Source organism: Patiria miniata, unplaced genomic scaffold, assembly GCF_015706575.1.
Source record: "Patiria miniata isolate m_02_andy unplaced genomic scaffold, ASM1570657v1 HiC_scaffold_5, whole genome shotgun sequence".
NCBI classification, from domain to species: Eukaryota; Metazoa; Echinodermata; class Asteroidea; order Valvatida; family Asterinidae; genus Patiria; species Patiria miniata.
In genome coordinates, this window is record NW_024037072.1 from 13650003 (window position 1) to 13675384 (window position 25382).

The 25382-nt window shown below is 41.2% G+C and overlaps 2 protein-coding genes across 3 annotated transcripts in view; one reads left to right on the forward strand and one right to left on the reverse strand.

Moving 5' to 3' along the window:
* Positions 1-6095: 6095 nt before the first annotated feature.
* On the reverse strand, positions 6096-8409 carry LOC119741620 (protein fem-1 homolog C-like). Its single transcript, XM_038217447.1, has one exon. The coding sequence runs from the start codon at positions 8211-8213 to the stop codon at positions 6291-6293; it is 1923 nt and encodes a 640-aa protein (XP_038073375.1). The 5' UTR covers positions 8214-8409; the 3' UTR covers positions 6096-6290.
* Positions 8410-9346: 937 nt separating this feature from the next.
* The window catches only part of LOC119741036 (coiled-coil domain-containing protein 171-like), a 28152-nt gene continuing 12116 nt past the window's right edge, over positions 9347-25382 (forward strand). For both annotated transcript variants that reach the window (XM_038216632.1, XM_038216633.1), the window contains exons 1-13: positions 9347-9496; positions 13187-13350; positions 13809-13888; positions 14485-14659; positions 15984-16185; positions 17174-17309; positions 17644-17736; positions 18130-18224; positions 19567-19632; positions 20357-20495; positions 21497-21730; positions 23136-23225; positions 23663-23863. In XM_038216632.1, coding sequence (XP_038072560.1) covers positions 13197-13350; positions 13809-13888; positions 14485-14659; positions 15984-16185; positions 17174-17309; positions 17644-17736; positions 18130-18224; positions 19567-19632; positions 20357-20495; positions 21497-21730; positions 23136-23225; positions 23663-23863 — 1665 coding nt within the window. In that variant the 5' untranslated portion in view covers positions 9347-9496; positions 13187-13196. The remainder of the gene's footprint in view (positions 9497-13186; positions 13351-13808; positions 13889-14484; positions 14660-15983; positions 16186-17173; positions 17310-17643; positions 17737-18129; positions 18225-19566; positions 19633-20356; positions 20496-21496; positions 21731-23135; positions 23226-23662; positions 23864-25382) is intronic.

The window sequence follows — 25382 nt, forward strand, 5'->3', positions numbered from 1 at the left end:
TGCCAGATTTGCTGAAAAAAAAAGATTACTTCATAAATGTCACTTTTGTTAACTTTAACCTAAAGGAATTTGAATACAGGCATGCGGGCAAATTAAATGGCGATTTCGTATTAACATGGAAGACAAGGGACAAGCAAGTTAACAGTTGGAGTTCACAGTTTGGGGCCACATTTTGTAATATACATGTATAAATGCGCATTTGTGTCTATTATGTGCAACGGTTCTTCCAACTGATGTATTCACTGAATTTTTCTGTGACATTTTGGATGAGATGGCGAAGTACCCAGAGAGGAAGTACTTCAAGCTGGATGACGACATCGTGTACATCCACCCAGGCACCTTCCAGCAGCTTATTGAGGGGTCCGCTCATAAGTTCGACGCCTCATAGGTCCGACGCCTCATAAGTCCGACGCCTCATAGGTCCGACGCCTACGCCTCGTAAGTCCGACAAATTAAACGCCTCGTTTTTCCGACGTCAGACTTATGAGAGGTCGGACTTATGAGGCGTCGGACCTATGAGGCGGAATAAATACATTTTATGCCTCATAAGTCCGACGCCTCATAAGTCCAAAATTTCGGACTTATGAGGCGTCGGACCTATGAGGCGTCGGACTTATGATACGGCCCTCTTATTGAGCAACAGACCACCGCCGAGGTCTCCCGAGTTGTGGTTGGAAATCTTCCTATTTTACTCAAACATCATTCATTTGAAAGCCATGCTGGAGAGTGGGTCAATGAAAGACAGCGCTGATGAGGGTTGGTTGACAGAGATCTGCTCTCGTAAAGTCTAGAACCCCAACTGTGTCTTGTGGGAAGGGCCTTCGTTGTTCATTTTTCTTACGCTGTCACACGGGAAGAGATTCTTAAACAAGACTTTCTTGAAAGGTTTGAGACCATTGTGCATACAGATCTCGTCAGATATCTACCTGAAGACAGTGGCGCACCCAAGATTGGGCGGGGGGGGCTCACAATTTTTTGTTTCAAAAAATTCTGGCCGCAGAAAAAAATGTGGGTTTTTTTTTGGGGGGGGGGAAGTACTATTTGACGTTGGTGGCGCCATTTACATACTACAACACATTTTCGCTCGTACCCCCCCCCCCCCCCCCCCCCCCATAATCGCGATCAATGGGATAGGCTGATGAATTCATGCTCTGATTGGATAGATTTTGCATGAAATGTGACCTGCAAGTCATCACGGCCACGACTCAGCAAGGTTTGAAACGGCCGTTAAGACCGAGTCATCACTCTTTTACTCCCATTCATAAATGCTTTATTCGTTGAAAAGCTAACGTAGGAAAATCTGTAAAAACGTACCGGTATCTGTTTTGTAAATTTTCAATTCTAGTCACTTGCTCAGGCTCCGTTTCGAATTTACGATGGGTTAGATTGCATATAATGCGACGCTCAAAATTTGTCCACATGGTCCGCAATGAAACAGAAATCTCACCCGCTATGGAATTTACGCATCTATGGGAGAGTTTTCGGATCGCATTTTCGCGCATTGGCTAACTGCGGTCTTGAAGTTGAACAGCTGCAGCCAGATGCTTTTATACATAGGTCATAGGCCACTTCCTTCACAAGATTCTGTGAAGCTCATCAGCGTATCCCAGCGTCCTGTTTGCAGACGGTGGGTACAAGCCAACAGTACATTGTACTCGAAAATAGGCCACATACATATCACCACGGTCAAATCGTGGGACTAAAAAAAAATAAAAAATAAAAAAAATTGACAACCTCATGGGGGGGGGGGGGGGCTCAAGCCCCACGAGCCCCCATCCCTTCGGGTGCACCACTGCCGGAAGACATTCAAAGTTAGCTTGCTTTTTAAGGCAACGACATGGGCTTAAGCATTAGTAATTGATATTAGGGCATTATCATTGTTCATCATAGGAAATGAAATTGGCAAAATAAGTATCGGGTGGATTTTGAAGTATTTCACAAGACCTTTCCTTTTACTATTGTAACTTTGGAATATTTGAGCAACTATTGAACTCAAAAAAAGTTTTGTGCCTTGAAAATTCGTGTGGCCACGAAAAAAAAAATTTCTTATTACCCAACCCAACCTAGAAAATCATGTGGAACCTAAATTTTTCTATTCCAAAATAAAAATCGAATAAAATCAAAAATTTTGGTGCCACCTCCACCCTAGTTTTTTAATTTCATATTGTGTAAGTTGGTCGGCAAAGCGGTCTCGCCGCACTTTCCAGCGAAGCCTACAACAACAGTTGATTCACATGCTAACTGATTATGAATGCATGACAAATAAATAAATAGAAAAATAATTGAAAATCATCCCACCTCTTTTTTTCTAGCTATAATGAACATTTAGAGCAAAAAAAAGATGTTCTTACCCATCCCCACCAAATAGGAACAAACTTTTATTTTGTTGGCGTTAGTCCTTTTTTTTCAATACAGGAACCCATTTGTCCATAAATTTTCAAAAGAAATATGGATTAATATTTTCACAGCTGACTTATTAATCACCTACAGTCAAAAGCATAGATGTATCAAGTTACACAAACAGTCACAGCCACTCAATCCTACTGTTACAGTTTTGACTGCAAGGACAACTTTACACAGAATGTGTGGTTGCATAGTAGGGTTTGACATGCAAACGACAATATCAAAACACAAGTAACAGTTTGACCTTTTCTCATTTTAATTCAACATTCCAGCAGAGTATGCATATATGCATACATTATCCATACAATATGTACATGTATGTATCTACTCAAGACTTTTGTGAACGACATGTAAATTAGCCCAGCTTTGAACAAGCAAGGAGTACAGTTCACACACCACAAGCTAAACTTTCTTAATTTAAAAGTTAACTTCTATTCTGAACTCCAACATTTGTTTTAGTCGCTATCATCATGCAACGTTCAAAACTGAGTGTATTCTGTTGTTATTTATGTGACCTGTTCTGTCAAAATCAGACTTTTCTGGGCATCAGGTGTTAAATGAGATTTTTGCATTAAAATATGTACATTTTCCCTTTAATAGGTGGTTTAATTTTTGAAACCGGTCATTCCCGGGCAAAGTTATGTTATTTTGAAGTTTATTGTGTCGAAAACTAGAAAACGGAGAAAATGGCAGTTAAAGTTTGGGGTCTATTTTAAGACCTGCTTCAAGTGACATTTCTCTAACTGATACACCTTAACAAATCATCAAAAATACTATATTTAAAGTTCAAATTAGGGCTTCAAACTTTTATAGTATATCTTAGACATGTTCAAGATTACAAATATGCAAAAATTTGAAAATCGAAAAAAATTCCCCAAAGCATTTTTTTGGCCCTAGCTCAATTTCAACCTCTGCCCAGAAGCGTCTGCTTTTGACAGAACAGGTCACATATTTTCTCTAATAAGATTCAGCAGGGCGTCTCTGGTTAGATGATAATGGATCTGCATCCTGAATTTTTCCTCGAATGTATTTTTTGTTTTGGGGCCACGATAGAGCAGAGGCCAAATACTGGTGGAGAATTTGGGGTATAGTGTGACTTGGGAAGCCTGAAGAAATTGGTAGAGAGAAGGTACATGTAATATAGTATAAACATTTTATAGAGATGGGACAACCAAAAACTGTTTTCCAGAAAACATTTTTTTGTACAAGATTGGGACGAAAAAACTCAGTTTAGCCCAGCCTGGGTGGAATTCTAACCCTGCCCATTGTGGGGACAGGAGTTGGCCAGTAGCATACAAGTATGCTTCTTGATTTTCAAGTATTCTAACATGTACGATTTAGCAGAACACTATTAACCAGTAAATATTGTTTAAATATCACATTATATTGAAGAAATTCTCCTATTGTGTCCACTTCATTGTTTTTAAAATACACATGTAAATTAAAGGGAATATACAACATTTGCAAACATCAAAAAACAAAACTACCAAATTAGGCCAAAAGAAAATAATAGTTCTGCTTCCGGTTACCCTATCTACCCTATTTTGACAGCCCCTACCCCAATTTTTTTTTTTGGAAAAATGAGGGGAAAAAAACCAAAATCATCAATTACTACCCTTTACCCTTGACTACATGCAGACACCTCCATATGATCGTACACAAAAAATTGCCCCCCAAAAATTTTGCTACCTACCTACCCTACCTTCAAATACCATGTAATTGGAAGCAGAAGCTTTTTTTTTTTTGGCCTTATTATATTTAAATATGTTGCCAAGGATTTTTGTTGGAGTCGACAAATATATGTCAGTCTAAACAGAATAACCCATGTCAATGTCTTCTTAAAATGTAAATCTAAACGAAAAAAAGTATTCAAGACCAATTTTATGGCATACATGTATAATAAAACAACAGTATTATATAAGGTAAATAACTATGCTAAATGAAAACAAAAGGTCTGGTTCTCCAACTAAACAGGGGCATTTTTGTCATTTGAAGTTATTTAAACGTACATAACTTTTATGATGCCAACAAATAGCAATTTAAGAAGTAAATATTTTTTTTAGGATGACACTTGAAAATAGCATTAGGGAGTGACTTTAAAAGGCCCATGCCAGGTAATTTTTTTATGCAATCCTTCGAAATGCAACTTTTGTGTTCCTTTTAACACAAAAGTTCCAATTTCAATTTTTGTTCTTTCGATTTTCAAGGGTATTTTGATGCCTTTTGTACTTACTTATGCAAATGCGAATCTCTATATATACATGTTCAGGAGCAAAAGTGTGATGTCATTTCAGGCAGAAACCTCACTGTTACTGTGTTACAGCAACATGTCTTTCAGCACCAAAAGTTGCCAGAATTTGGGAATATTTCACTGTATGGCGATGCATTGTGTCAGTACATGGCAGTAAGCCAAGGAGCAAACTTTCCTCACCAATATTTTCAACAAGTAATTTATTGGGTTCACAATGTAAACAGAAAACCCCTGAACTGAACAGTGTCTTCCTGAAATGACATCACTGCAACAGTGCCCTCAATAAGCCATTTGCGAGTTAAATTTGAATAAAATCTGGAACGCTGACTTAATCCAATGCTTTACACATTTTAACTTTGCATTCTCCCGACCAAAGAGACTGTTACTACATCACGTGATTCGGGGCAAGCCTTATGCTAGCAACCCCCAGCTCTGGCATGGTCTGGTGTCTTTGTGCCATTCTCACCCATTGTGAGCGATGTATTGATGCTGAGCGTCTCTTACGTAACTATGCAAGAGCTTGCCCCGAATCATGTGATTAGCAACAGTGTCTTTGGTCTGGAGAATTCAAAGTTAAAATGTGCCAAGCATTCTGAGCAAGTCAGTGTACCAGATGTTATTGAAATGTAAATCCCAAAGGGTATAGGTTACTCGCAAATGGCTTGTCCGGAAAAGTTTGTAATTTTTATTAATTGTTTAAAGAAGTGCACTCTTTCAAATAAAATTTACCAAAAATGGATGTCAACTATTTTTCATACATTGGAGTAGAAAGTTGCACAAAAAAAAGGCTACATTTTCCATGTTTGTCAAACACAAGTGGGATAACGAATTTATCTTCAAGCAAACCTGACGCATTGTAGTGGTTGGAATGATTATGCTGTACACAAACATTTTAGTTACCCTGCTTTGTAGCAGGAATGGCACCCGCATCTTAGAATAGCACAATACGGCGAGTGCCATGTGGTCCGTGGTGTATGAGATAATACCACACTATTGTTGCCATGGATAGACCAATCAGGATCAAGGATTCATGTTTGCTTGAAGATGTTATTGTAATTATTACACGTATTATATGGTTTTAATTTCTCTGCTGACCATCTTAGGCCCATAAAAAAAAGTCTCCGGTTTCTGGTATGCGCGCGCGTCGCCGTAGCCATGCGCGTCGGCAAAATGAAATAGTTTTTTTTTCAATACAAGATGATGTCTCAAAACCGCCAAACTCACTGGTTTGACTGGAATCCTGCTGCTGCACAATTTTAACATGTTTTTAGATGGGGTTATGATCGAGAATAAGCTTTATGTGGCCTCTCTGGACTCCCATATATTTGCACTAAGTTTAGTCGGGCACCATTTGCAGTCATCAGCCGACATTTGAAGCCCAAAAAAAAAAAAAAAACAGGTAAAAAAAAAAAAAAAGCCGCGTCGCCGCACCACTTTTGGGGCAAGCTCCATACCAGAAACCGGAGACTTTTTTTTTTTGGCCTTAGAAATAGATATCAATAGATACATGTATCTCTATTTTGAGATCAAATGATAAATTTACACGTCGTACATGTAGTTCTATTATCCAAGTCAATGATGTAACATTGCACTAATCATGCAACACAACAACTGTTCAATTTTGGCTCGGTAGCATCTAATGTATTTGGACAAATTCCTCCAATCTTTTGGGAACAATACCAATGTATTTCAGCCTATGCCTTATGACCGCTCTTGCAGTAAGACACTGCAAGGTTGTGTAGTTCAATGGTGAGATGTCACACAAGGCATCTCCCAACAGATCAAGGGCAGCTTTGCCATCTTTATTCCGACAATCTAGATGTGCTCCATGGTCTAGAAGCATCCTCAGGGTGTCTCCACGATCGTGCTTGACTTGACTATCCGAGGATACATTTGCAGCGATGTGTAGAGGTCTATTCCCATGGGCGTCAAATGCGTTCACGTTGGCCCCGCATGCAAGCAGCAAGTGAAGAACTTTGATGTCTGGGAATTTGCATACTGGATAGCGTCCAACTGATGATGTGGAATCATCAACTGCTAGATGCAGGGGCGTGGCTCCTTTGAGTCCAGATGGTTTGAGTTTGAGGAATTGGTACGTGGCCTGTCGGACTTCTTCTTCATCTTCCTCTGTGCCATCTAGCTTGGCAATCAGACACATCAGATGCATTATGATCAAGAGAGCTCGGTTGAAATTGCCAGCATCCTTCTCTGTCTGAGGACCGATGGGCGTCTCCTCCATTCCGCGTTTGATCTCAGAGATTCCCTTCAAGTAGATGATGGAGACGGTTCTGAACTGGAGGTCGTTGCAGACCCTCTCTCCGTTTCGTTCAGACAGCATGTAGGCAAACAGTTCAGCGAAGGATAGCAAGCTGCTCTGTGTCATTGGATTCAGGGGTTCCAGCGCCTGCTGTTGCATATCCAGAGCATACATCCATAACGTAATGCACCGATCAAAGTTACCGGAGTCTGCATAAACAGCTCCTCTGTATCGTATATAGTAGGTTGTGTCAGGGTGGGTTGGGCCTAAGATTCTCTCACGGATCAGCAATGCTTGCATACGCATTTCATCGGGATCTCCCACCAAGTTTTCTAAATCTTTTGATGAATCGACTTCAATGGTACACTCGTAAGCTGGAATTGCTTTTTTTGGTGCCTTTTTGATTACGTTTGCAGGGTCGCTGTTTCGTTCGTCTAGTGCACGCTGCCAGTATCGGAGTGCCTGATGCATGTCTCGTTTCTTGTCAACGGCAGTTGCGCCCGACAATTCTAGAGATTCAACCTTCTCTATTTTCGGAACATTTGGATGCGTGACCAGGTAGTCCACGATGTTAGTGTGGCCGGCAACTGCTGCTGCTTTGATTGGCGTCATGCCATAAGCATCGTCTTCCATCACTGCACTGTGTTTCAACAGAAGCTTCATGATATCTAGACTTCCGGATTCCGCACAGTCGTGCAATGCTGTGTTGCCACGGATACTTTTCCGATTCACATCTGCATGAAGTGACAGTAAGAACTCTGCGATTTCATAGTGGCCCTTGTAGCAGGATATCATCAGGCATGTGTGGCCATGGCGATTGGCAAGTTCAATGTCGGCCCCATTCTCGACAAGATGCTTGACGATGTCAAAATGGCCATCAAAACAAGCAGCTCGCAGTGGTGTGGAGTTGGAGAATGTCGTTTGATTCACCCTGGCGCCATGCTGCATCAAACTCTGGACTGTTGTAAAGTGGCCCGCCGCAGCTGCGCACCACAATGCTGGGGCGCCCTCTATTGTCTCCCCATCAAACGTCACCGACCCAACTTGCTCGACGTCGGCCTTGCATTTCTCAAGAAAATAATTCACGACATCCAGGTGGCCATTTCGACTGGCAACAATCAGCGGCGTTGTTTTTTCCACAACTTGAGAAACTAGCCATTTCACTTCCTCTTTTGAGAACAATCGGAGACATTCCTGAATTCTTGGAAGGTCGCCCTCTTGTGCCGCTTTGAAGATAGGCGTCTTGAAACTCTGATAAAAATTGGGATCGCTCACGTCGATCAGGTTCTCCCCCTCACTCATTATTACAGACTGTGTCCATCCATCGATTCTTAAATACCATATAAATTGGGGGGGGGGGGGGGGAAGTACCTTATTTTCTTTGGCAGACAAAAGTCAGAATTTTCCGGGTACAATAACCTCTGTGTGAGATTACACGTATTGTGAATGTTGCACCGTCATTACATATGTCAGATATCGATAGCTTATAGGGTGACCGTAAGGTCATGACTAAATTCTGCTAAATGCACTTCAAAAATCTGTCAGATTGATAAAAAATCTGCCAAATTCCCCAGAATTACTCGAAATACACTATAAACACTTTAAATCGCATGCAGATGTTGTAATATTGCCTTAATGAATGTTCAAATTACATTATTAACAATCTATAGCCACATAAAATTAATATGAAATTACTTAAATTTCAGGCACGCGGCCTTGCGGCACAACGAAATCCAGTTCCCAGTGAACCTCAGCACCTAGATCAGGCAACTTGTCCTATTTTGCAAGGGTTTGTTTGAAAAAGATTGAAGCTTTTGTAAACAAATGTACAATTTTTTTGGCAAATTTGTGGTTTTTCTGTCAAAATAACAAGTTTTGGAGAATTCTGCCAGAAATCTGCCCAAAAAATCCATTCTGTCAAATTATCTGTCAAACTCGTTTTTTTACAAAAAAATCTGTCAAAGTTAGCCGAAAATCGGCTAAAACGGTCACTGTGATAGCGTATCACAAGGATCGTACCCATCAACCTAGCTGGTATTTTGCCGCACAAAGTGGCTGGACTTGTGCACGATTTTTTGTCGAGCACCAGTTAAAAACGTCAACCTCGCTCTCATAAATCTGATAGCATCGATCAATGGCATCGACGATGATTTTAAAGGAGATAATTATACCTCGATTTTAAAGTTGGCTGAATAAAGCTTCAAAAGGTATGACTTATTCATTTTGATTTTTTTTAGCTTATTCCAAAACATTAAAGTCTTAGAATGAACTTCATCGTAATTTCGACTGGGTATTTATTTCTTATGCTGAAAGGCATGCGCAAATGCCTTTAAAGCTTAATTAGTTTCAGAACTAAAAAAAAGAAAGTACTTTTGCCAAAAGAGGGCGCCCTGCAATAAGGTCTAGTACCCAGTAAAATTAAATGGTATGAATGGGGTATGTCGTCAAGGGTTCCGACTATTTTATACTGTATTAGTTGCGCGCTGACGGTTTGCTTGGCGGAAAAAGGGCTGATCTTTGAATATTATTATTGCTGAAGAATGACCCCCTGCCTTTGTCAATCACGTACTTTAACCAATATAATGGTAAGTTTTATAAAATTCCAATCTTTTGTTAGCACTATCCTCTTTCTTTCTCTGTTCATCATTTTTCTAAACGATATAAAGAAGTGGCTATCGTTATTGTTACGCCCCAACTATCGCATCAGTCCCAACTATAGTTGGGACTGTCCCAACTATAGTGCGATAGTTGGGTTCGCCCAACTATAGCTAGGACTGGAGTTCCATGGTGCATGCTGGCACCATGTATTCGTCGTGCATGTGTGTTGCATACAGGGCCGGCCTGCCACGTGGCACTGCCTAAATGGATGAGTTGTCCAGCTGGTTTTTTTTAGTCCAGCAACATTTTGCAAAATTCAAAGATTGGCGTGGCCGGCCAACTATAGGGCCCCACCCATAGTTAATGTCAAAGCGGTCCCAAGTAAAGTCGGACATGTAACAGAGCTGTAGGGAATGTTTTATAGTCGTACATCAATGTAAACTATAGTTGGGACCGCAAAATAAAAATATTGCAGTGGCCCAACTATAGATGGGCCCCACCCATAGATAATTTCATTGGTCCCAAGTCAAGTCAAATGTGTGTAAGAGTTGTAGGGAATGTTTTATAATCGTACAACAACGTACACTATAGTTGGGACCGCAAAATAAAAAGACTGGGGTGGCCCAACTATAGATTAGCCCCATCAATAGCTAATTTCAGTGGTCCCCAGTAAAGTCAGACGTGTATCAGAGCTGTAGGGAACGTTTTATAGTTGTACATCAATGTAAACTACAGTTGGGACACCGCAAAATAAAAAGATTGGAGTGGCCTAACTATAGATGGGCCCCCTTGATAACTCCCAACTATAGTTGGGCCCCCTTGATGACTCCCAACTATAGTTGGGCCAGCCCAACTATGGAACTACAGTTGGGACCGTCCCAACTATAGTTGGGACCGATACCATAGTTGGGGCGTGACATTATCATTGGGTTGTCATCTAGGGCTGGAGCGCATTTTTCTCAAAACTTGTAGTATTTGCAAAAAAAATTTGGAAAATGTTCAATTTTGTCCCCGTTACACACTAATTGCAACTGCAACTCACCCCAAACTTGCCTGGAATAACCATTACACAGGTCCTTGAAGTAAAAAACGATCCACGATGAAGATTCAGCCTACAATTGCAGTGAAAACGGGAGGAATAACCGCTAACTTGACAACCTTGCTGGATTGGCCAGGACCGCTATTGGTTTGTGCACAAAAAAAATTGTGTACAATGAATGGCGGTCGATTAACAGGCACAGAGAGCGATCGCTGTCAACTACTCGGTTTTGCCGGCTGCGCTGGCTGTTGGCGCGTGACGTCACGCGGAAGCGTAACACCCGATGACTGTTTCATGCACTATTGGTTGCGGTTCCAGTACCAAAGCTGTGATGCGAGTGGTAAACCTTATACTAGTGCATGAAACAGTCATCGGGTGTTACGCTTCCGCGTGACGTCACGCGCCAACAGCCAGCGCAGCCGGCAAAACGAGTAGTTGACAGCGATCGCTCCTCTGTGCCTGTTAATCGACCGCCATTCATTGTACACAATTTTTTTTGTGCACAAACCAATAGCGGTCCTGGCCAATCCAGCAAGGTTGTCAAGTTAGCGGTTATTCCTCCTGTTTTCACTGCAATTGTAGGCCGAATCTTCATCGTGGATCGTTTTTTACTTCAAGGACCTGTGTAATGGTTATTCCAGGCAAGTTTGGGGTGAGTTGCAGTTGCAATTAGTGTGTAACGGGGACAAAATTGAACATTTTCCAAATTTTTTTTGCAAATACTACAAGTTTTGAGAAAAATGCGCTCCAGCCCTAGATGACAACCCAATGATAAAACTCAGGGCTGGGTAACTCCAGCTAAGTAGGCCCCTACTACCGTAACGATAGAAATTGGGAAATGCGTTACGGCTGCCGTAATGATAGCCACTGCGTTTTCTAAAATGATTAGGCCCTAGGGCTAGGGCCCCTAGCCTAGCCCTAGGGCCTAATCATTTTAGAAAAAGGGGCCTATGAGTATGAGTGTGACATTGACATGTATTGATAGTATGAACTTAAATTTTATAGTAACGAACTTAAATTTTATTAAGATAGGCCTAGTGTAGTGGATATATTGCCGGAGGTAATGCCGGCAAGCTAATGTTTACTAAAGGTTTGCCGGCGGCAATCCATATCAATAGAGGGCACTGTACTCTCAAAGATAGGGCTGATTTACATGATTTATAAGATATTCTTAAATTACCACCAACGGTTGTGTACCACCCTTGGTCTAGTGGATAAGCAACGGATCTCATGAGCGGGAAGACTCCGGTTCGATCCCGATCCCCGCTGGCGACATTTCTGAGGTTTTTCCCCCATCCCCCCAAAATAAGAATACTCTTCTTTTATAATTTTAACATGTCTCAAACATTTTATTGTAGAGTATTAGGCCTACATTTTCTTTTTCAGATTTGTGGCTCGAAAGTTCGAAATTGTAAAATGGTCTGATTCCCATCTTGTGAATACGAAGTTACATCAATAATGGTGGCATGGAGCCAGACTAAAATTCTTCTTCTTCTTCATTCATTCATTTTCATGATGACTTGATGAGTTGAGCCCAACTGCCCCTGTCGAGCATAGTGTTGGAAAGAGATGGACCACTCAGACCAGTTTCTAGCTCGATGGATGTTTTCAGGGTCATGTTTGGACGACCTTTTCGTCGAGGGGCTTCAGACTAAAATTAGTCACCGGAAAATGTCTAAGTACAAAAAAACAGTAACTGCGCATGTTCAGTGCATATCCAGCAAGCTAACGTTTACTAAAGGTTTGCCGTCTCTGGCAAAATATCCACTGCCTTTCGTTAACCATTGGGATTGCCTTGGCCTTGGATTTGGATAGCCCCATAAATTTGGCCAATTTACTGTACTACCTCCATAAATAAAGGCAACACTTCCACCATGTACAAAAACATGTAGAACTTTGTCAAATTTAGATATTTACAGTATGTCTATTTTTCGTGAAATTTTATGTTGAAATTTTGATAGACAAACGTGTGAAAACGAATCTGGAAATTTCACGAAAAATAGACATCTGAAAAAGGCAGCACTTTCTGATTAGCCCATAAAGAGGGTGAGTATGCTTCTAAAGCAAAAATAAACTACAAACTAAGCCTAAATATGAAAATCAAAATTTGACAAAGTTCGACAAGTTTTGTACATGGCTTATTCCTCCATGGTGGAAGTGTGGCCTTTATTTACGGAGGTAGTCCAGTAAATTGGCCACATTTATGGGGCTAGGATTTGGAAAGATTTCCATATCTGGCCATCAAAAGTGTTTTCTCAGTAAATACTTCAATATTTTCCCTGCTAAATTTGACTTTTTAGGACATATTATCACTTTCTGATGGCTGATAGGTCACTAGCACTGAGGGGAAAAAATAGTGATGGCCATATAAAGGAATCTTAAACATTGATAAATAAAAAAAAAGGCAAACTAATCGTGGCCAGTATCGTACAGACAGTGCCCCAAATTCGCGCGCTGCCCAATATTCGCGCAACCAACTTTCTCAGCCGGTATCTTTTTGCACGCAGCATTCAAAACGGACATTTGTCGCATTGTTCTACAGCAGCGCTTCAATCAATGAAAATTCTGTGTTAAGCTGACCTTATCCTAGTTATAGAAATTATAATCCATATCTTTATAATTTATTTCTTATTTGCAGTCGTGATACCATGGCAACCAACTCGTCTCCAGACACAGCCAACAATTCAGACTTTCATCGCAAGTCGTCATCACCATTTCTGAAGGATCTGGAGGTCACTGAGGAACTGCGTCAGTTGCGGCTGAAAATTGCAAGACTTCAAGATGAACATCAGTCGGAAATAGGTATTAACCCAAACGTACCTGAATCCATCAAAATCTACACCCCTGTTTTGGAGTTGGGTGGGATTTCGATGGATTCAGGACAGTAAGGCTAGCGGTAGGATGGGACTCCGTATTATCGCGGTACTTATCACGTTACTCGTTCGGAATAGAGATTGCCCACTAACCTTCCTGAATTGTCCTGTCTTTTGTGTTGTATAACTCTTCCTTTTCAAATTGATATAAAAAAATCCGACGGTGGTGTGGTTTATTCTGTGTACAATGCCTGTGAAAATAGACATGCTCGGAGTGTGCGAACGGAGGTGGACTCCCTATTATTGCCTGGATGGGTATGGTTCCTAGTACATTATGCTAGGGAGTAAGGGTTAAAATCGATTTGATTTGAATTTTTATTTTTGGCAAACGTAGTTAATGAGACAACATAATGATCTCTTCACATTTGCTGTTTGTTTGCTTTACAGAATCAAATACTGAGTTGAGAAAGCGTGTCACTCAACTTGAAAATGAGAAACTCAACTTCACAGCGAGTTCTAACGAGGAGGTAGGTGATGACACAGTGTAAGTGCAATGGCCTACGAGTGTAAACCAGGAATTATTCGACCACTCTATGAACTCATACAATAGTGTTGGTTCAACAGGCCATTTTTTTTAAAGTTTACTTGAACCTAAAATTCAAAATTGTAAAAGTATAATTTTTGCATTGTAAGTCTGTCATGAGCCAATATGGCCCATCAGGCCTGGGTTTATTTCCAGTTTCCTTGGCACGAAACAACTGATAATATTTCTTTTTTTGATGGGATGGGATTCCAGTCTATCACAGTTTACTCCCCAGCTAATGCCGATAGGGGTTATACTCTTGGGTTGAGAGAGATAAGTGGAGGTAAAGTGGCTTGCCCAAGGACACAACATATGGCCAGCAGCTACATTCGAACCCCTGACCCTCTGATCAAGAGTCACGAACCCTAAACCACTAGGCCACACTTCCCCAAACAATTTTTGCATTGTAGCGACATGCAAATCTGCATCAACGACCTCATGCAATTATGACCCAAAATGGCATCATGACAGTGGCCTCATTTGTTGAAGAATAAGGTCTATTTAGTCGTTGATCTACTTGTACGCTTCACTGCATCACAGGTGAACCAGCTGCAGGCTCAAATAGCCAAGTTCCGTGCCCAGTTTGAGAAGAGCGAAGCGGCGAGACAGCAACTGGAGTACGAGATTGTGGTCGCCAAGCGAGGAATCTCACAAGAGAAGAACCTCGCCGCTGAACGAGAGGACAGTCTGAATACCATCATTGAAACTCATAGAGGTAAAAGGTTAATTGTGTATTAATAAATGCCTAAGACAGTTTACCCATTCCTATTGGTCGAGAGCCCTTTATGTGGCTGGTCTTAAACAGATGATAAAGACATGGCTGGCTGGTCTTAAACACTTTTCTAGTGTCACATGAAATTTTGACTCCTTCGAAATCCGGTGCCAGCACCATTTTATTGGATGAACTGGTTGCAATACTACCAGAGAGTCAGTATTTCATAGTCCTAAATTCACTAGCTCTACACCGGTACATCTGCGTTGTGCGCCACATCGCGCAACGCGCGCGTCAATCTCCATATAAGGAGTTGTTTACCAGAGGGCCTTACCATTGCATAGCTAGAGGGGTGTTTTGTTGATCAAAATTGTTGAAAATTTATCATTTTTGACTTGTTTTGACTTTTGGACTGAAAAGTTTTGATTTTCTGACTGAAAAGGTATTTATGATTGGGAAAAAAATATGTGCTTGGTTCATATAGTATTAAACTCTGTTTAAGACTGGGGAGAGTCAGGATGCTGATAATTATCAGCATCCGGTCACCAACCCGTCTTAAACAGAGTATTTAAAACCTCCAAAGCATACATTTATTCCCTTATTATCAGGGAAGAATGCAAAAATTAAACAAGCAGTAACTTGAGGTTTTACACCAAGGTACCCCGTATAACATCATAAGACCTCATAAAACCTCATAAACCTCGGAAAGCCTCGTTAAACCTCCAGGTCAACCTCAAGTTACTGACTGTTTAATTTCATACTCTCCACTACTGCCTCAGTATGACCAACACATACCACTGAAGCGTCTTGGTATAGATGAATCTGGGTACGTGATCATTGTCCACTCTCGCGGCCCCCTTCAATGGAGAAACCATTGTGCACATTGCACATTATTGTACAAGGTAGCTGCCCCCTGACGGATTATCTTCACAAAAGCTAGCACAATGATTTCGCCATTGGAGGTGACCTTCGTGATAGAATTGATTTGTGTGCTTGAATTTGTCTGTTAGTGAAGCATAATGTATGTTGTCTACGGCGCTGTGTAATGTCTGAGAGATTCCACTTTTGTGTTGCGCAAAACAATATAGGCTACTTATTCATAATTAGAAATTGAAACTGCAGATTCTCTTTTTTACCAACTTTCCTTTTCAGCATTTTTATTTTCATTATAAAGAGAAAAATATCATGTGAAATGAAACGACGACGTGTTGTCAATGACATAATCCAAGGTAGTTATTGTTTGATGTCATTAGGATAACTTAGTTGCAAAGTTTTGCTCTGGGTCAGTAATGATTAATTGTTTTTCTAAATTTATTGTAATTCTCAGGTAAGATCAGTGAATTGACATCCCAAGTTCAAGATCTCCAGTCAAGTCTCGTGAGTCAGCGACGCTTCGCTGATGATACGGATGTAAAGCTTCGTGTTTCCCTTGAGGAGAAAGATAGAGAAGTCCAGGCAGTGAAAGCTGAGAGAGATGTCATCCGTAGTGAGAAAGAGCAACTAGAACAGGTCTTCCATGAACAAGAGAAGTAAGGAAAGGTTTCAAAAACTTTGAATATTCCATTCACATTTGCACCTTAATCCTAATTCAAGGAATTTTTTTTTAAAATGAAACCCCTCCCCAATCCTCTAAAATCTTCAATTGAGATGGAATAAACATGGAACATTCTTTGATTTTGACATTCAAATGGTAGCAAGTGCCATGTAAAGTAATAATAACTGGGTTAAACCTTCCTCAATCCTACAAAATCCTTCTAAACATCTTACTGGGTTTGAAGGACTTGTCAATGATAGGTTAAATTATAGTGTTCAAAACTGCATCATGCTATTCTTTAGTTACCATTGAGGAACGCATCTTTAACCCTCTGAGATCCATCAAAATTGAATACTCACAAAGTATTGATACACCTTGAAAGATAAAATAAAGAGATCATGGTATCAGTTTTCTGTACAGTGGAGTTTGGAAAATTGCCAAGCAGAACTACTTAAAGGAATATAGGATCATTTGCATTTATGCCCAAAGCAACCTACCAAATTATTATCAAAAGTCTTACTTGGAATAAAGATCGTAAATTAGTCTGCCTGGCTTACTGTAAATTTGAAGAAATCAAGAAATGTAGGTAATTTCCAACGATCGGTCAATGGACAGATTTTTGGAATAAGGAGTGCTATTGACGAAATCGTGTTTTGTGATAAAAACAGATCATGCACGGATTTTCAGTTTTCTCAAAAAGTGGTATCCACTGAGCTTGAATTTCAAAGGGTAAGGTTTTCCAAATTCTTCTATGGATTTTGAGTGGTGTTATTGTTGGAGACGTACAAAATACATGAACAGCAAATGATCCTTTCTGCCTTTAAGGAGACAGCAATAGGGATATTTCAGGTCGTCCTTGGCTGTTTTTGATGTTCCTCATTTCAACACGCAACTCTTGGCAGTTGTAGTCATTAAAAGCTAGATTTGAGGATGATCTTTGAGACTTCACAGTACATCAAAAAGATGTCTTTGTTTTTCTCAAGCATCTATGCAGAAACTCAAGAAAAAGTCAATGAGCTGAAGACAGAGAGAGACACCCAGACAAACACGGTGAGGCAACAGCTGAGAGAGCTGCAGTATGCTGCCGAGAGGGAGGACAGACTCAAGAAAGAAGTGGAGGTAGGAGACAATCTGAGTTTATCTGAGGCTATCTGCAACAATCTGAGATTATCTGCGGCTTTCTGCAACAATCTGAGATTATCTGGGGCTATCTGCAACAATCTGTGATTATCTCAAGCTACCTGCAACAATCTGAGATTATCTCAGGCTATCTGCAACAATCTGAGATTATCTCAGGCAATCTGCAATAACATGAGATGTAACAGTGAAAAACCCAAGGCTATTTGTAACTTAGCTCAGCTGTTACAATTTGAGACTACCTCTGACTATCTGAGACTAACTGTAACGATCTGAGACCAGCCATAACAAGCTGAGACCGTGTGTGAATTTGTAGGTAGCAGCGGGTAGAATCAAGACTCTGGAGGGAACAATCGAGGCAGAAAGAGCCGCTCATTTGGAGTCCAAATTCAACTCGGAGCTGGTTCAGGTAAGTCACTGCCTGTGACCACCAGGGACTGAAAGATATCAGCATTGTGCATGGCCCATTGAGGGCGCTCTTTGACCTCTAATCGAAAGCTAGTTTCAGCAATCATTTGGCATTTATTTGCCAGTGTTTAAAAGTGCATTTAAGTGTTGACACATGTTGACAAGATACATTGAAAGGTGCCAATTGAACTATAATTTGTTTCTTTGTTCGTCATGAGAGAGTTGTAATCAGATAAAATCAGATAAAAGTCATGTTTTGCAGAATCTAACTTGATGTGCATCACTTAGATGCAATATCATAATGTATGTTATGGTGTGATTGTTCAATAGAAATCTTTGGCAACTTGTGAGGAAGTGTATAACCAGATTTTCTGTCTTGATAAATCTCTTAAAGCTTCAAGCCAGAGATCTGAAGGGAGCATTAGAGGTGGAGAAATCAGCTCACTCAGAGGTGGGGCACAACAATGAAATCATGACAAAGCAGCTCAGGTAAGCACAGCTCATAGTAGTTAACCCTAACCCTCTCAAACCCTCCAAAATCCTCTTTGCAAAATGGAGGATTTTGCAGGATTGAGGTTACATGGCAAAAGTGTGTTGCTGATTTCGGAGGATGCACTGTGTCAAGGTCTTGGGCCGGACCGTGTGTTGTTTATGCTCAGCAGTGCATAAATTTAGGCCTAGATTACACTTGAAATCCTCTGCACTGCTTTAGGATGTCACGTACTGGCTCTGCCTCGACATATTGACAGTGATTGCTGGAGGATTTTGTAGGATTGAGGCAGTGGTCACTCCTCCAATGACCAGATTCAAGAAATAACAGAGGATTTTGCAGGATTGAGGCTATATGCTATTTTTACATGGAGGCAGTTTGAGGATTTTTTCCTGATTGAGTTAACATCCTAGCAAAAATGCCTAGGGAGTTAGGGTTAAAGGGGCAATACGGCCTAGAAATTTATTTTCTGGATTGTTTACTTATCCCATATCAAAGATCTGGTTGAAAAGAAGCCAACGTAATAGTAAGATAAGTTGTTACGGCAGCACCATGCGGCAAAATCTCTTTCGTGAATATGTATAAAGAGATTTTGCCACATGGTGCTACTGCAATAACTTATCTTATTATGACCCGTTCACCATGCAAACCTTCAAATCTCAACTAACGTAATGTCCGACCATTCCCCCCAATAACCCGGTTGTTTTCATTGGACACGGCAGACATTTGGTGGCAAGCGCATACGTATTGCCAGCCGTGCCCTTGCAATGTACGGTACACGTTGCGTGTGTGACACATAATACACACAGCACCAATACACACATGTTGTTTCTTGCACGTCCGCAGAATGCGCTACACTGTGCGGCAGGATTCACAACTAGCTCTCAACAGCTCGATTTTTGAGAGTCAAAACTTTGACCCCTGAAATTCGTTCCTGAAAAATGGTTCTTGCAAGAATAACACAAAAACACCCAGTTTTTAAAGAATGGTTGTGTGGACGTTTATATCCTACTTTTAAATGCTCTTTCCAATTAACATCATTTCATTTAACACGCGTTTTGTAGCCCAATTGGACGCCTTGCAGGACGTAATGTCCCATTAAGTATAGCATAAAATTTACTCAGGCAGTGACAGTTTTAGATAAACTTGATGATAACCATTTGTCGACTCAGTCCTTGTGGCAAACATTGTTGAGAAGTTTCCTTGATGATGGAAATCGGTTCAACCTCTAAGATTGAACACAGTAATTCCAAATCTATTAAAAGCATTAGAAAGATTCAAGTTTCCTTGGCGGGTGGCTGGATTTTAAGACTGATTGGATATATTTTGTCTTCTCACCAGGGATCTGGAAGTAGTCCTAAATGATGAAAGAAGTGCTGCAAGTAGCATGAAACAACAAGCAGAAAGGTGAGTGTGATGAAGAATTGATTCTTTACACTTTATTCTGGGGACAGACTTGAGAACGAAAAGCAACATCGATCAACTTTATCTACCTTAGGCTGAACGAAGAAATTGACAGAAGCACCTCAATTTTAATATAAGTTTCTGAGAAATCATATTTTGATTTTTTTGACTTGAGTTTTTTTGTCACCGTTGTTGCATTGTCTACCTTTTAATGTACTCGTATACACACATGTCAAAATGTACTTCACTTTAATAACGGGTACTTATATAGCACTTTTAACTAAGATCCAATGCTTTACATTATTATTACCCCTGATCATTGGACCAATTAAACAGTACAATCTCAGCTCCCTTGGGAATATACAGCTCGATTCTGCCATTTCGGTGCCAGGCAGCTAAAATCAACCACACAAACCAACTCGACCCTCACAGGTACTTATTTACTCCTGGGTGGGGAGAAGCAATGAGTGACAAAGTGCCTTTACCAAGGGCAAACGCACCACAACCCCAGGCTGGACTCGAACCCACAACCTGCAGAATTAGCCGCAGACCACGAATTCAATGCTTAAGACCATAAGGCCACGGCAGTTAAATTGATGTGTCAGTAGTAAAACACAACTTTTGGCAGTTGTGGATAGCTACACAGCTACACATGCAATTCTTGCGCAAAGTTGGTGTAACCCTTGAGTGTTACCTCCACGTTTTTCACCTTTTCTACCAATTGCAGCTTTTCCCGAGAGAACGAACTACTCAAGCAACAGCTGAATGCAGAGACAAGCAGCAAGAAAACCATCATCACTAACATGTCAGCTCAGCTTGAAATCCACCAGAAGAATTTTGATGAACTCAAACAGGAACTCAGCAGGGTAAAGTCCAGATGCTTAAACTAAGAATTCAGAACAAAGATCTGAGAATGTTAACATCGCGTTTTGCCCTTCCCCACCATGTTTTACAAAAACTGTATACTCAATGTTGTTCATGGGCCTGTAAGAAAAAGTTCACAAGCTTCCTCTGGTGGGACTCAAACCCACTACCTCCTGTTTGCTAGTGAAAATGTCTTACCAGTCACCACCAAGCTTGGAAACATCGGCTGGACGGTTTTCTTGTTTGGTCATGGTACCCACTGCTACATCAGACTCGAACTGGCCAACCGACCCCGGCAAGCTCGCCAGTTGACCACCAAGCTTGCCAACATCGGCTGGACGGTTTTCATTGTTTGGTCACGGTACCCGCTGCTATATTAGACTTGAAATGGCCAGCTGAACTTAGAAAGCTCGGTGGTCAAGTGGTAAGAAGTCTGCGTTAGTAGGCAGGAGGTCGTGGGTTCGAGTCCTACCCAAGTATTAAAGCTTGTGCATTTTTTCTCGCAGGCCCTCAGACAACATTGAGTATACAGTGTTTATAAGATCAGTCGGTAAAGGGCAAACCCAATATCAAAATCTATATCTCCCTGACGAAAATTCCACCTTATAAAAAGTCTAGATCTTTAAGATGGCTTTCAAGTATCCTGAATGAAATATGTCCCTGGCTTGAGTTCAAAATTATTTCATAATTTAAGCAAGGCATGGTCGTAGGGGATGGGGACTTCAGCAAAGAAATGTAGCAATAAACATTATTTAAGTGAACAGTGTTTCCTTAAAAAAAGATTTCAGTTTTCAAATGTCTTAAATTGTTTTAAATGTAAATAAAGCTTCACATATAAAAGCTTTTCCCAATTTTTTGTCGCTGTTCCAAAAGAAGAAAAGTCTGGTGTAGTAACTAAGACTCTGTGTAAATGCTGTCTCCTTTAAATCATACAAAACTGGTTGCCCTCTGAATAAAACATTTAAATTATTGCCATGCTTCCCTCCCCCTCCCCCCCCCCCAGGCCAAGAAGCGACAGGTTTACCTTGAGCAGACCTACGGTGGCAGTATGCGAGAGCTTGAACTCCTCCTTCACAACTTCCAACTGAACGGCGACAAGACAACCTCCTCAAGACGGGGCAAGACAAAGAAGGGTGATTCTAAGACCAACGAGAACCTATCACCGATGCTGGTCCTGGAGACACTCAGACATACCCTGACGGACTACCAGAAACGACTGGACATGACGTCACAGGAGGTGAGTGTAAGGAGACAGGAATAATGGATGACTCCAAAAGAATACATCAAACCAAGTAAAGCTGGTCCCAATCCAGTCAGTCAGTGAGATAGGTAACTACAGTATGTCACAAGTGACAGTCAGTCAGTGAGATAAATAACCAGACTATGTCACAAATGATAGTCAGTCAGTGAGATAGGTAACCAGACTAAGCCACAAGTAACAGTCAGTCAGTGAGACTGGTAACCAGAATAGTTTACAAGTGACAGTCAGTCAGTGAGATAGGTAATCAGACTAAGTCACAGGTGACATTGGGTCAGTGAAATAGGTAACCAGTCTAAGTCACAAGTAACAGTCAGTCAGTGAGGTAGGTAACAGTCTAATTCACAAGTGACAGTCAGTCAGTGAGATAGGTAACCAGACTAAGTCACAAATAACAGTCGTTCAGTGAGACAGGTAACTAGACTAATCCACAAGTGACAGTCAGTCGGTGAGACTGGTAACCAGACTAAGCCACAAGTGACAGTCAGTCACTGAGATAGGTAACCAGACTAAGTCACAAGTGACAGTCAGTCACTGAGATAGGTAACCAGACTAAGTCACAAGCGACAGTCAGTCAGTGAGTTAGGTAACCAGACTAAGTCACAAGCGACAGTCAGTCAGTGAGTTAGGTAACCAGACTAAGTCACAAGTGACAGTCGGTCAGTGAGACAGGTAACCAGACTAAGTCACAAGCGACAGTCAGTCAGTGAGTTACGTAACCAGACTAAGTCACAAGCGACAGTCAGTCAGTGAGTTAGGTAACCAGACTATGTCACAAGTGAGAGTCGGTCAGTGAGATAGGTAACCAGACTAAGTCACAAACGACAGTCAGTCAGTGAGTTAGGTAACCAGTCTAAGTCACAAGCGACAGTCAGTCAGTGAGTTAGGTAACCAGACTAAGTCACAAGTGACAGTCGGTCAGTGAGACAGGTAACCAGACTAAGTCACAAGTGACAGTCGGTCAGTGAGTTAGGTAACCAGACTAAGTCACAAGTGACAGTCGGGGAGACAGATAACCAGTCTAAGTCACAAGTTACAGTCAGTCAGTGAGACAGGTAACCAGACTAAGTCACAAGTGACCGTCAGTATTAAACTGAGATAAGTTACCAGTCCAAGTCACAAGTGACAATCAGTCAGTCTGTCAGTGAGACTGTTATAAAGAGAATATTAGACTGACCTCTAGGACCACCAATTTCTTGTTTACAACAATTGTATCGCTGACTTGGGACTCTTTCTAGGGACTGAAAATCATGCTTTAATGGCTTACTTAAGAGCCATATAAGAACATAATTCATAATTCATGGAACACTTGAATCAAGAACTAGTGCTACTAAATGCTTATCCAAAATAAATGTGAATGCTGTTTCACTGTTTCACATTTCAGCTTGCCAAAATGAAAACCCGGTCTGACATGATGGCAACTGAGTGTGAGAAGTATAAAGAGGTGACGTGGACAAGGAGCCAAACAATGCAGGTAGGTCAGAGGTCAGAGTTCAGACCTCGGGTCAAACCAACGTGTAGTCTGTGCGTCATACAGAAGGTTGCAGGTCTTAAAAGTAGCAGAGTTATAAATTCAGAGAGTCAATGAAAATGACACTGTCATCTCTGCCACTTTATCATTTTGTCACAAATGATATGAAATTTTGCATGAATTATGACAAGGGATGGCCGATCAAATTTGAAAATCAAAGTCAACATTTCGAGGTTGAATCTGAATGGGTATTCGTGAAAAAGATCTTCCTCGCTTATCCAGAATAAAATAATTTAAAAAAAGTTAAGTATACATTGAAACAAATATTATGTAATTATTTACCATCATTCAAAATAAGGTTCAGGCAATCTGTTGGGATTTTTGCATAGTTATATTGAGAATTTGTTTTTGTTCTTTGATTATTTTGTATTTCGTTGCAGGATCTTCAGAAGAAATTCAGCAGTGGCTGTAAGGAACTAGAGCAGCTACGCCGTCAACTGAGCGAGAGTGAGTCCCAAGTGACATCACTCAAGATGCAGCTACAACAAACGACGCATCATGGAGAAATGGAGGGCAGCAAAGCAGCTGAGATGATGGAGGAATATGGGAGACGAGTCAAGGAGTATCAGGATGAGGAAGAGGTAGGGGATGGTTGGTTTGTCAGTGTGTCTGTGTGTCTTGGGTCTTGTACACCGCCTTAGAGAGCTGAGATGGTATTGGGAGATGATGGAGGAGTATGGGAGACGAGTCAAGGAGTATCAGGATGAGGAAGAGGTAGGGGATGGTTGGTTTGTCAGTGTGTCTGTACATGTATGTCTTGGGTTTTGTACACCGCCTTCGAGAGCTGAGATGGTATTAGGAGATGATGGAGGAGTATGGGAGACGAGTCAAGGAGTATCAGGATGAGGAAGAGGTAGGGATGGTTGGTTTGTCAGTGTGTCTGTACATGTATGTCTTGGGTTTTGTACACCACCTTAGAGAGCTGAGATGGTATTGGGAGATGATGGAGGAGTATGGAAGACGAGTCAAGGAGTATCAGGATGAGGAAGAGGTAGGGGATGGTTGGTTTGTCAGTGTGTCTTGGGTCTTGAACACCACCTTAGAGAGCTGAGATGGTATTAGGAGATGATGGAGGAGTATGGAAGACGAGTCAAGGAGTATTAGGATGAGGAAGAGGTAGGGGATGGTTGGTTTGTCAGTGTGTCTGTACATGTATGTCTTGGGTTTTGTACACGACCTTAGAGAGCTGAGATGGTATTAGGAGATGATGGAGGAGTATGGAAGACGAGTCAAGGAGTATCAGGATGAGGAAGAGGTAGGGGATGGTTGGTTTGTCAGTGTGTCTGTACATGTATGTCTTGGGTTTTGTACACCACCTTAGAGAGCTGAGATGGTATTAGGAGATGATGGAGGAGTATGGAAGACGAGTCAAGGAGTATCAGGATGAGGAAGAGGTAGGGGATGGTTGGTTTGTCAGTGTGTCTGTTTGTCTTAGGACACCACAGAGAAGTATGATGGTCTTAAGTGAAGCTGTATGCTATTTTTACATGGAGTCAGTTGTAGGATTTTGCAGGATTGAGGTTGCATCCTAGCAAAAAGCCCTAGGGAGTTAGGGTTAATAACTCGTCGCATCAGTGCAACAAGGTCGGAACTCCATTTTGCATCAAAGTCATATCTCGCGCACATACACTCCGTGCAACAAGGTCATATCTCGACGTCCATTGACTTTGTGTGTACATCCGGGTTATTTTAAGTGAAATACAATCTTTTGACATTCTGAAACTCGCGTTTCACGTACGGCCCATTTTAGGAGATATGACCTTGTTGCACGGACATGAAGAACTTCTCTAAATCCAACTTTTCATAAGTTTTTTACAGTCATTTTTACTTGGGATTGTCAGTTAGTGGTTGGAATTTGAATCAGCTGACCTTGTTTCAAATATTTACATTATATTTCAAGTGCACAAAAATGGCTACTCTCTGTTAGCCTTTTCAGGCATCTGGTCTATACAGTGTTCCAGAGTTAGCCCATTCATTGGCGTTACAAGGTAATCATATACAATAGCACTGCCCAGGTCTCAAGTGACGGTCAGTCGGGGAGTCAGTCAGTAAGTCAGTCGGGTATAAGAGAACTCTAGGCTGGCCCTCTTTTACCAACAA

Coding starts and splice junctions, on each gene's coding strand:
- LOC119741620 (XM_038217447.1), bottom strand. CDS start 8,213: ATGAGTGAGGGGGAGAACCTGATCGACGTGAGCGATCCCAATTTTTAT.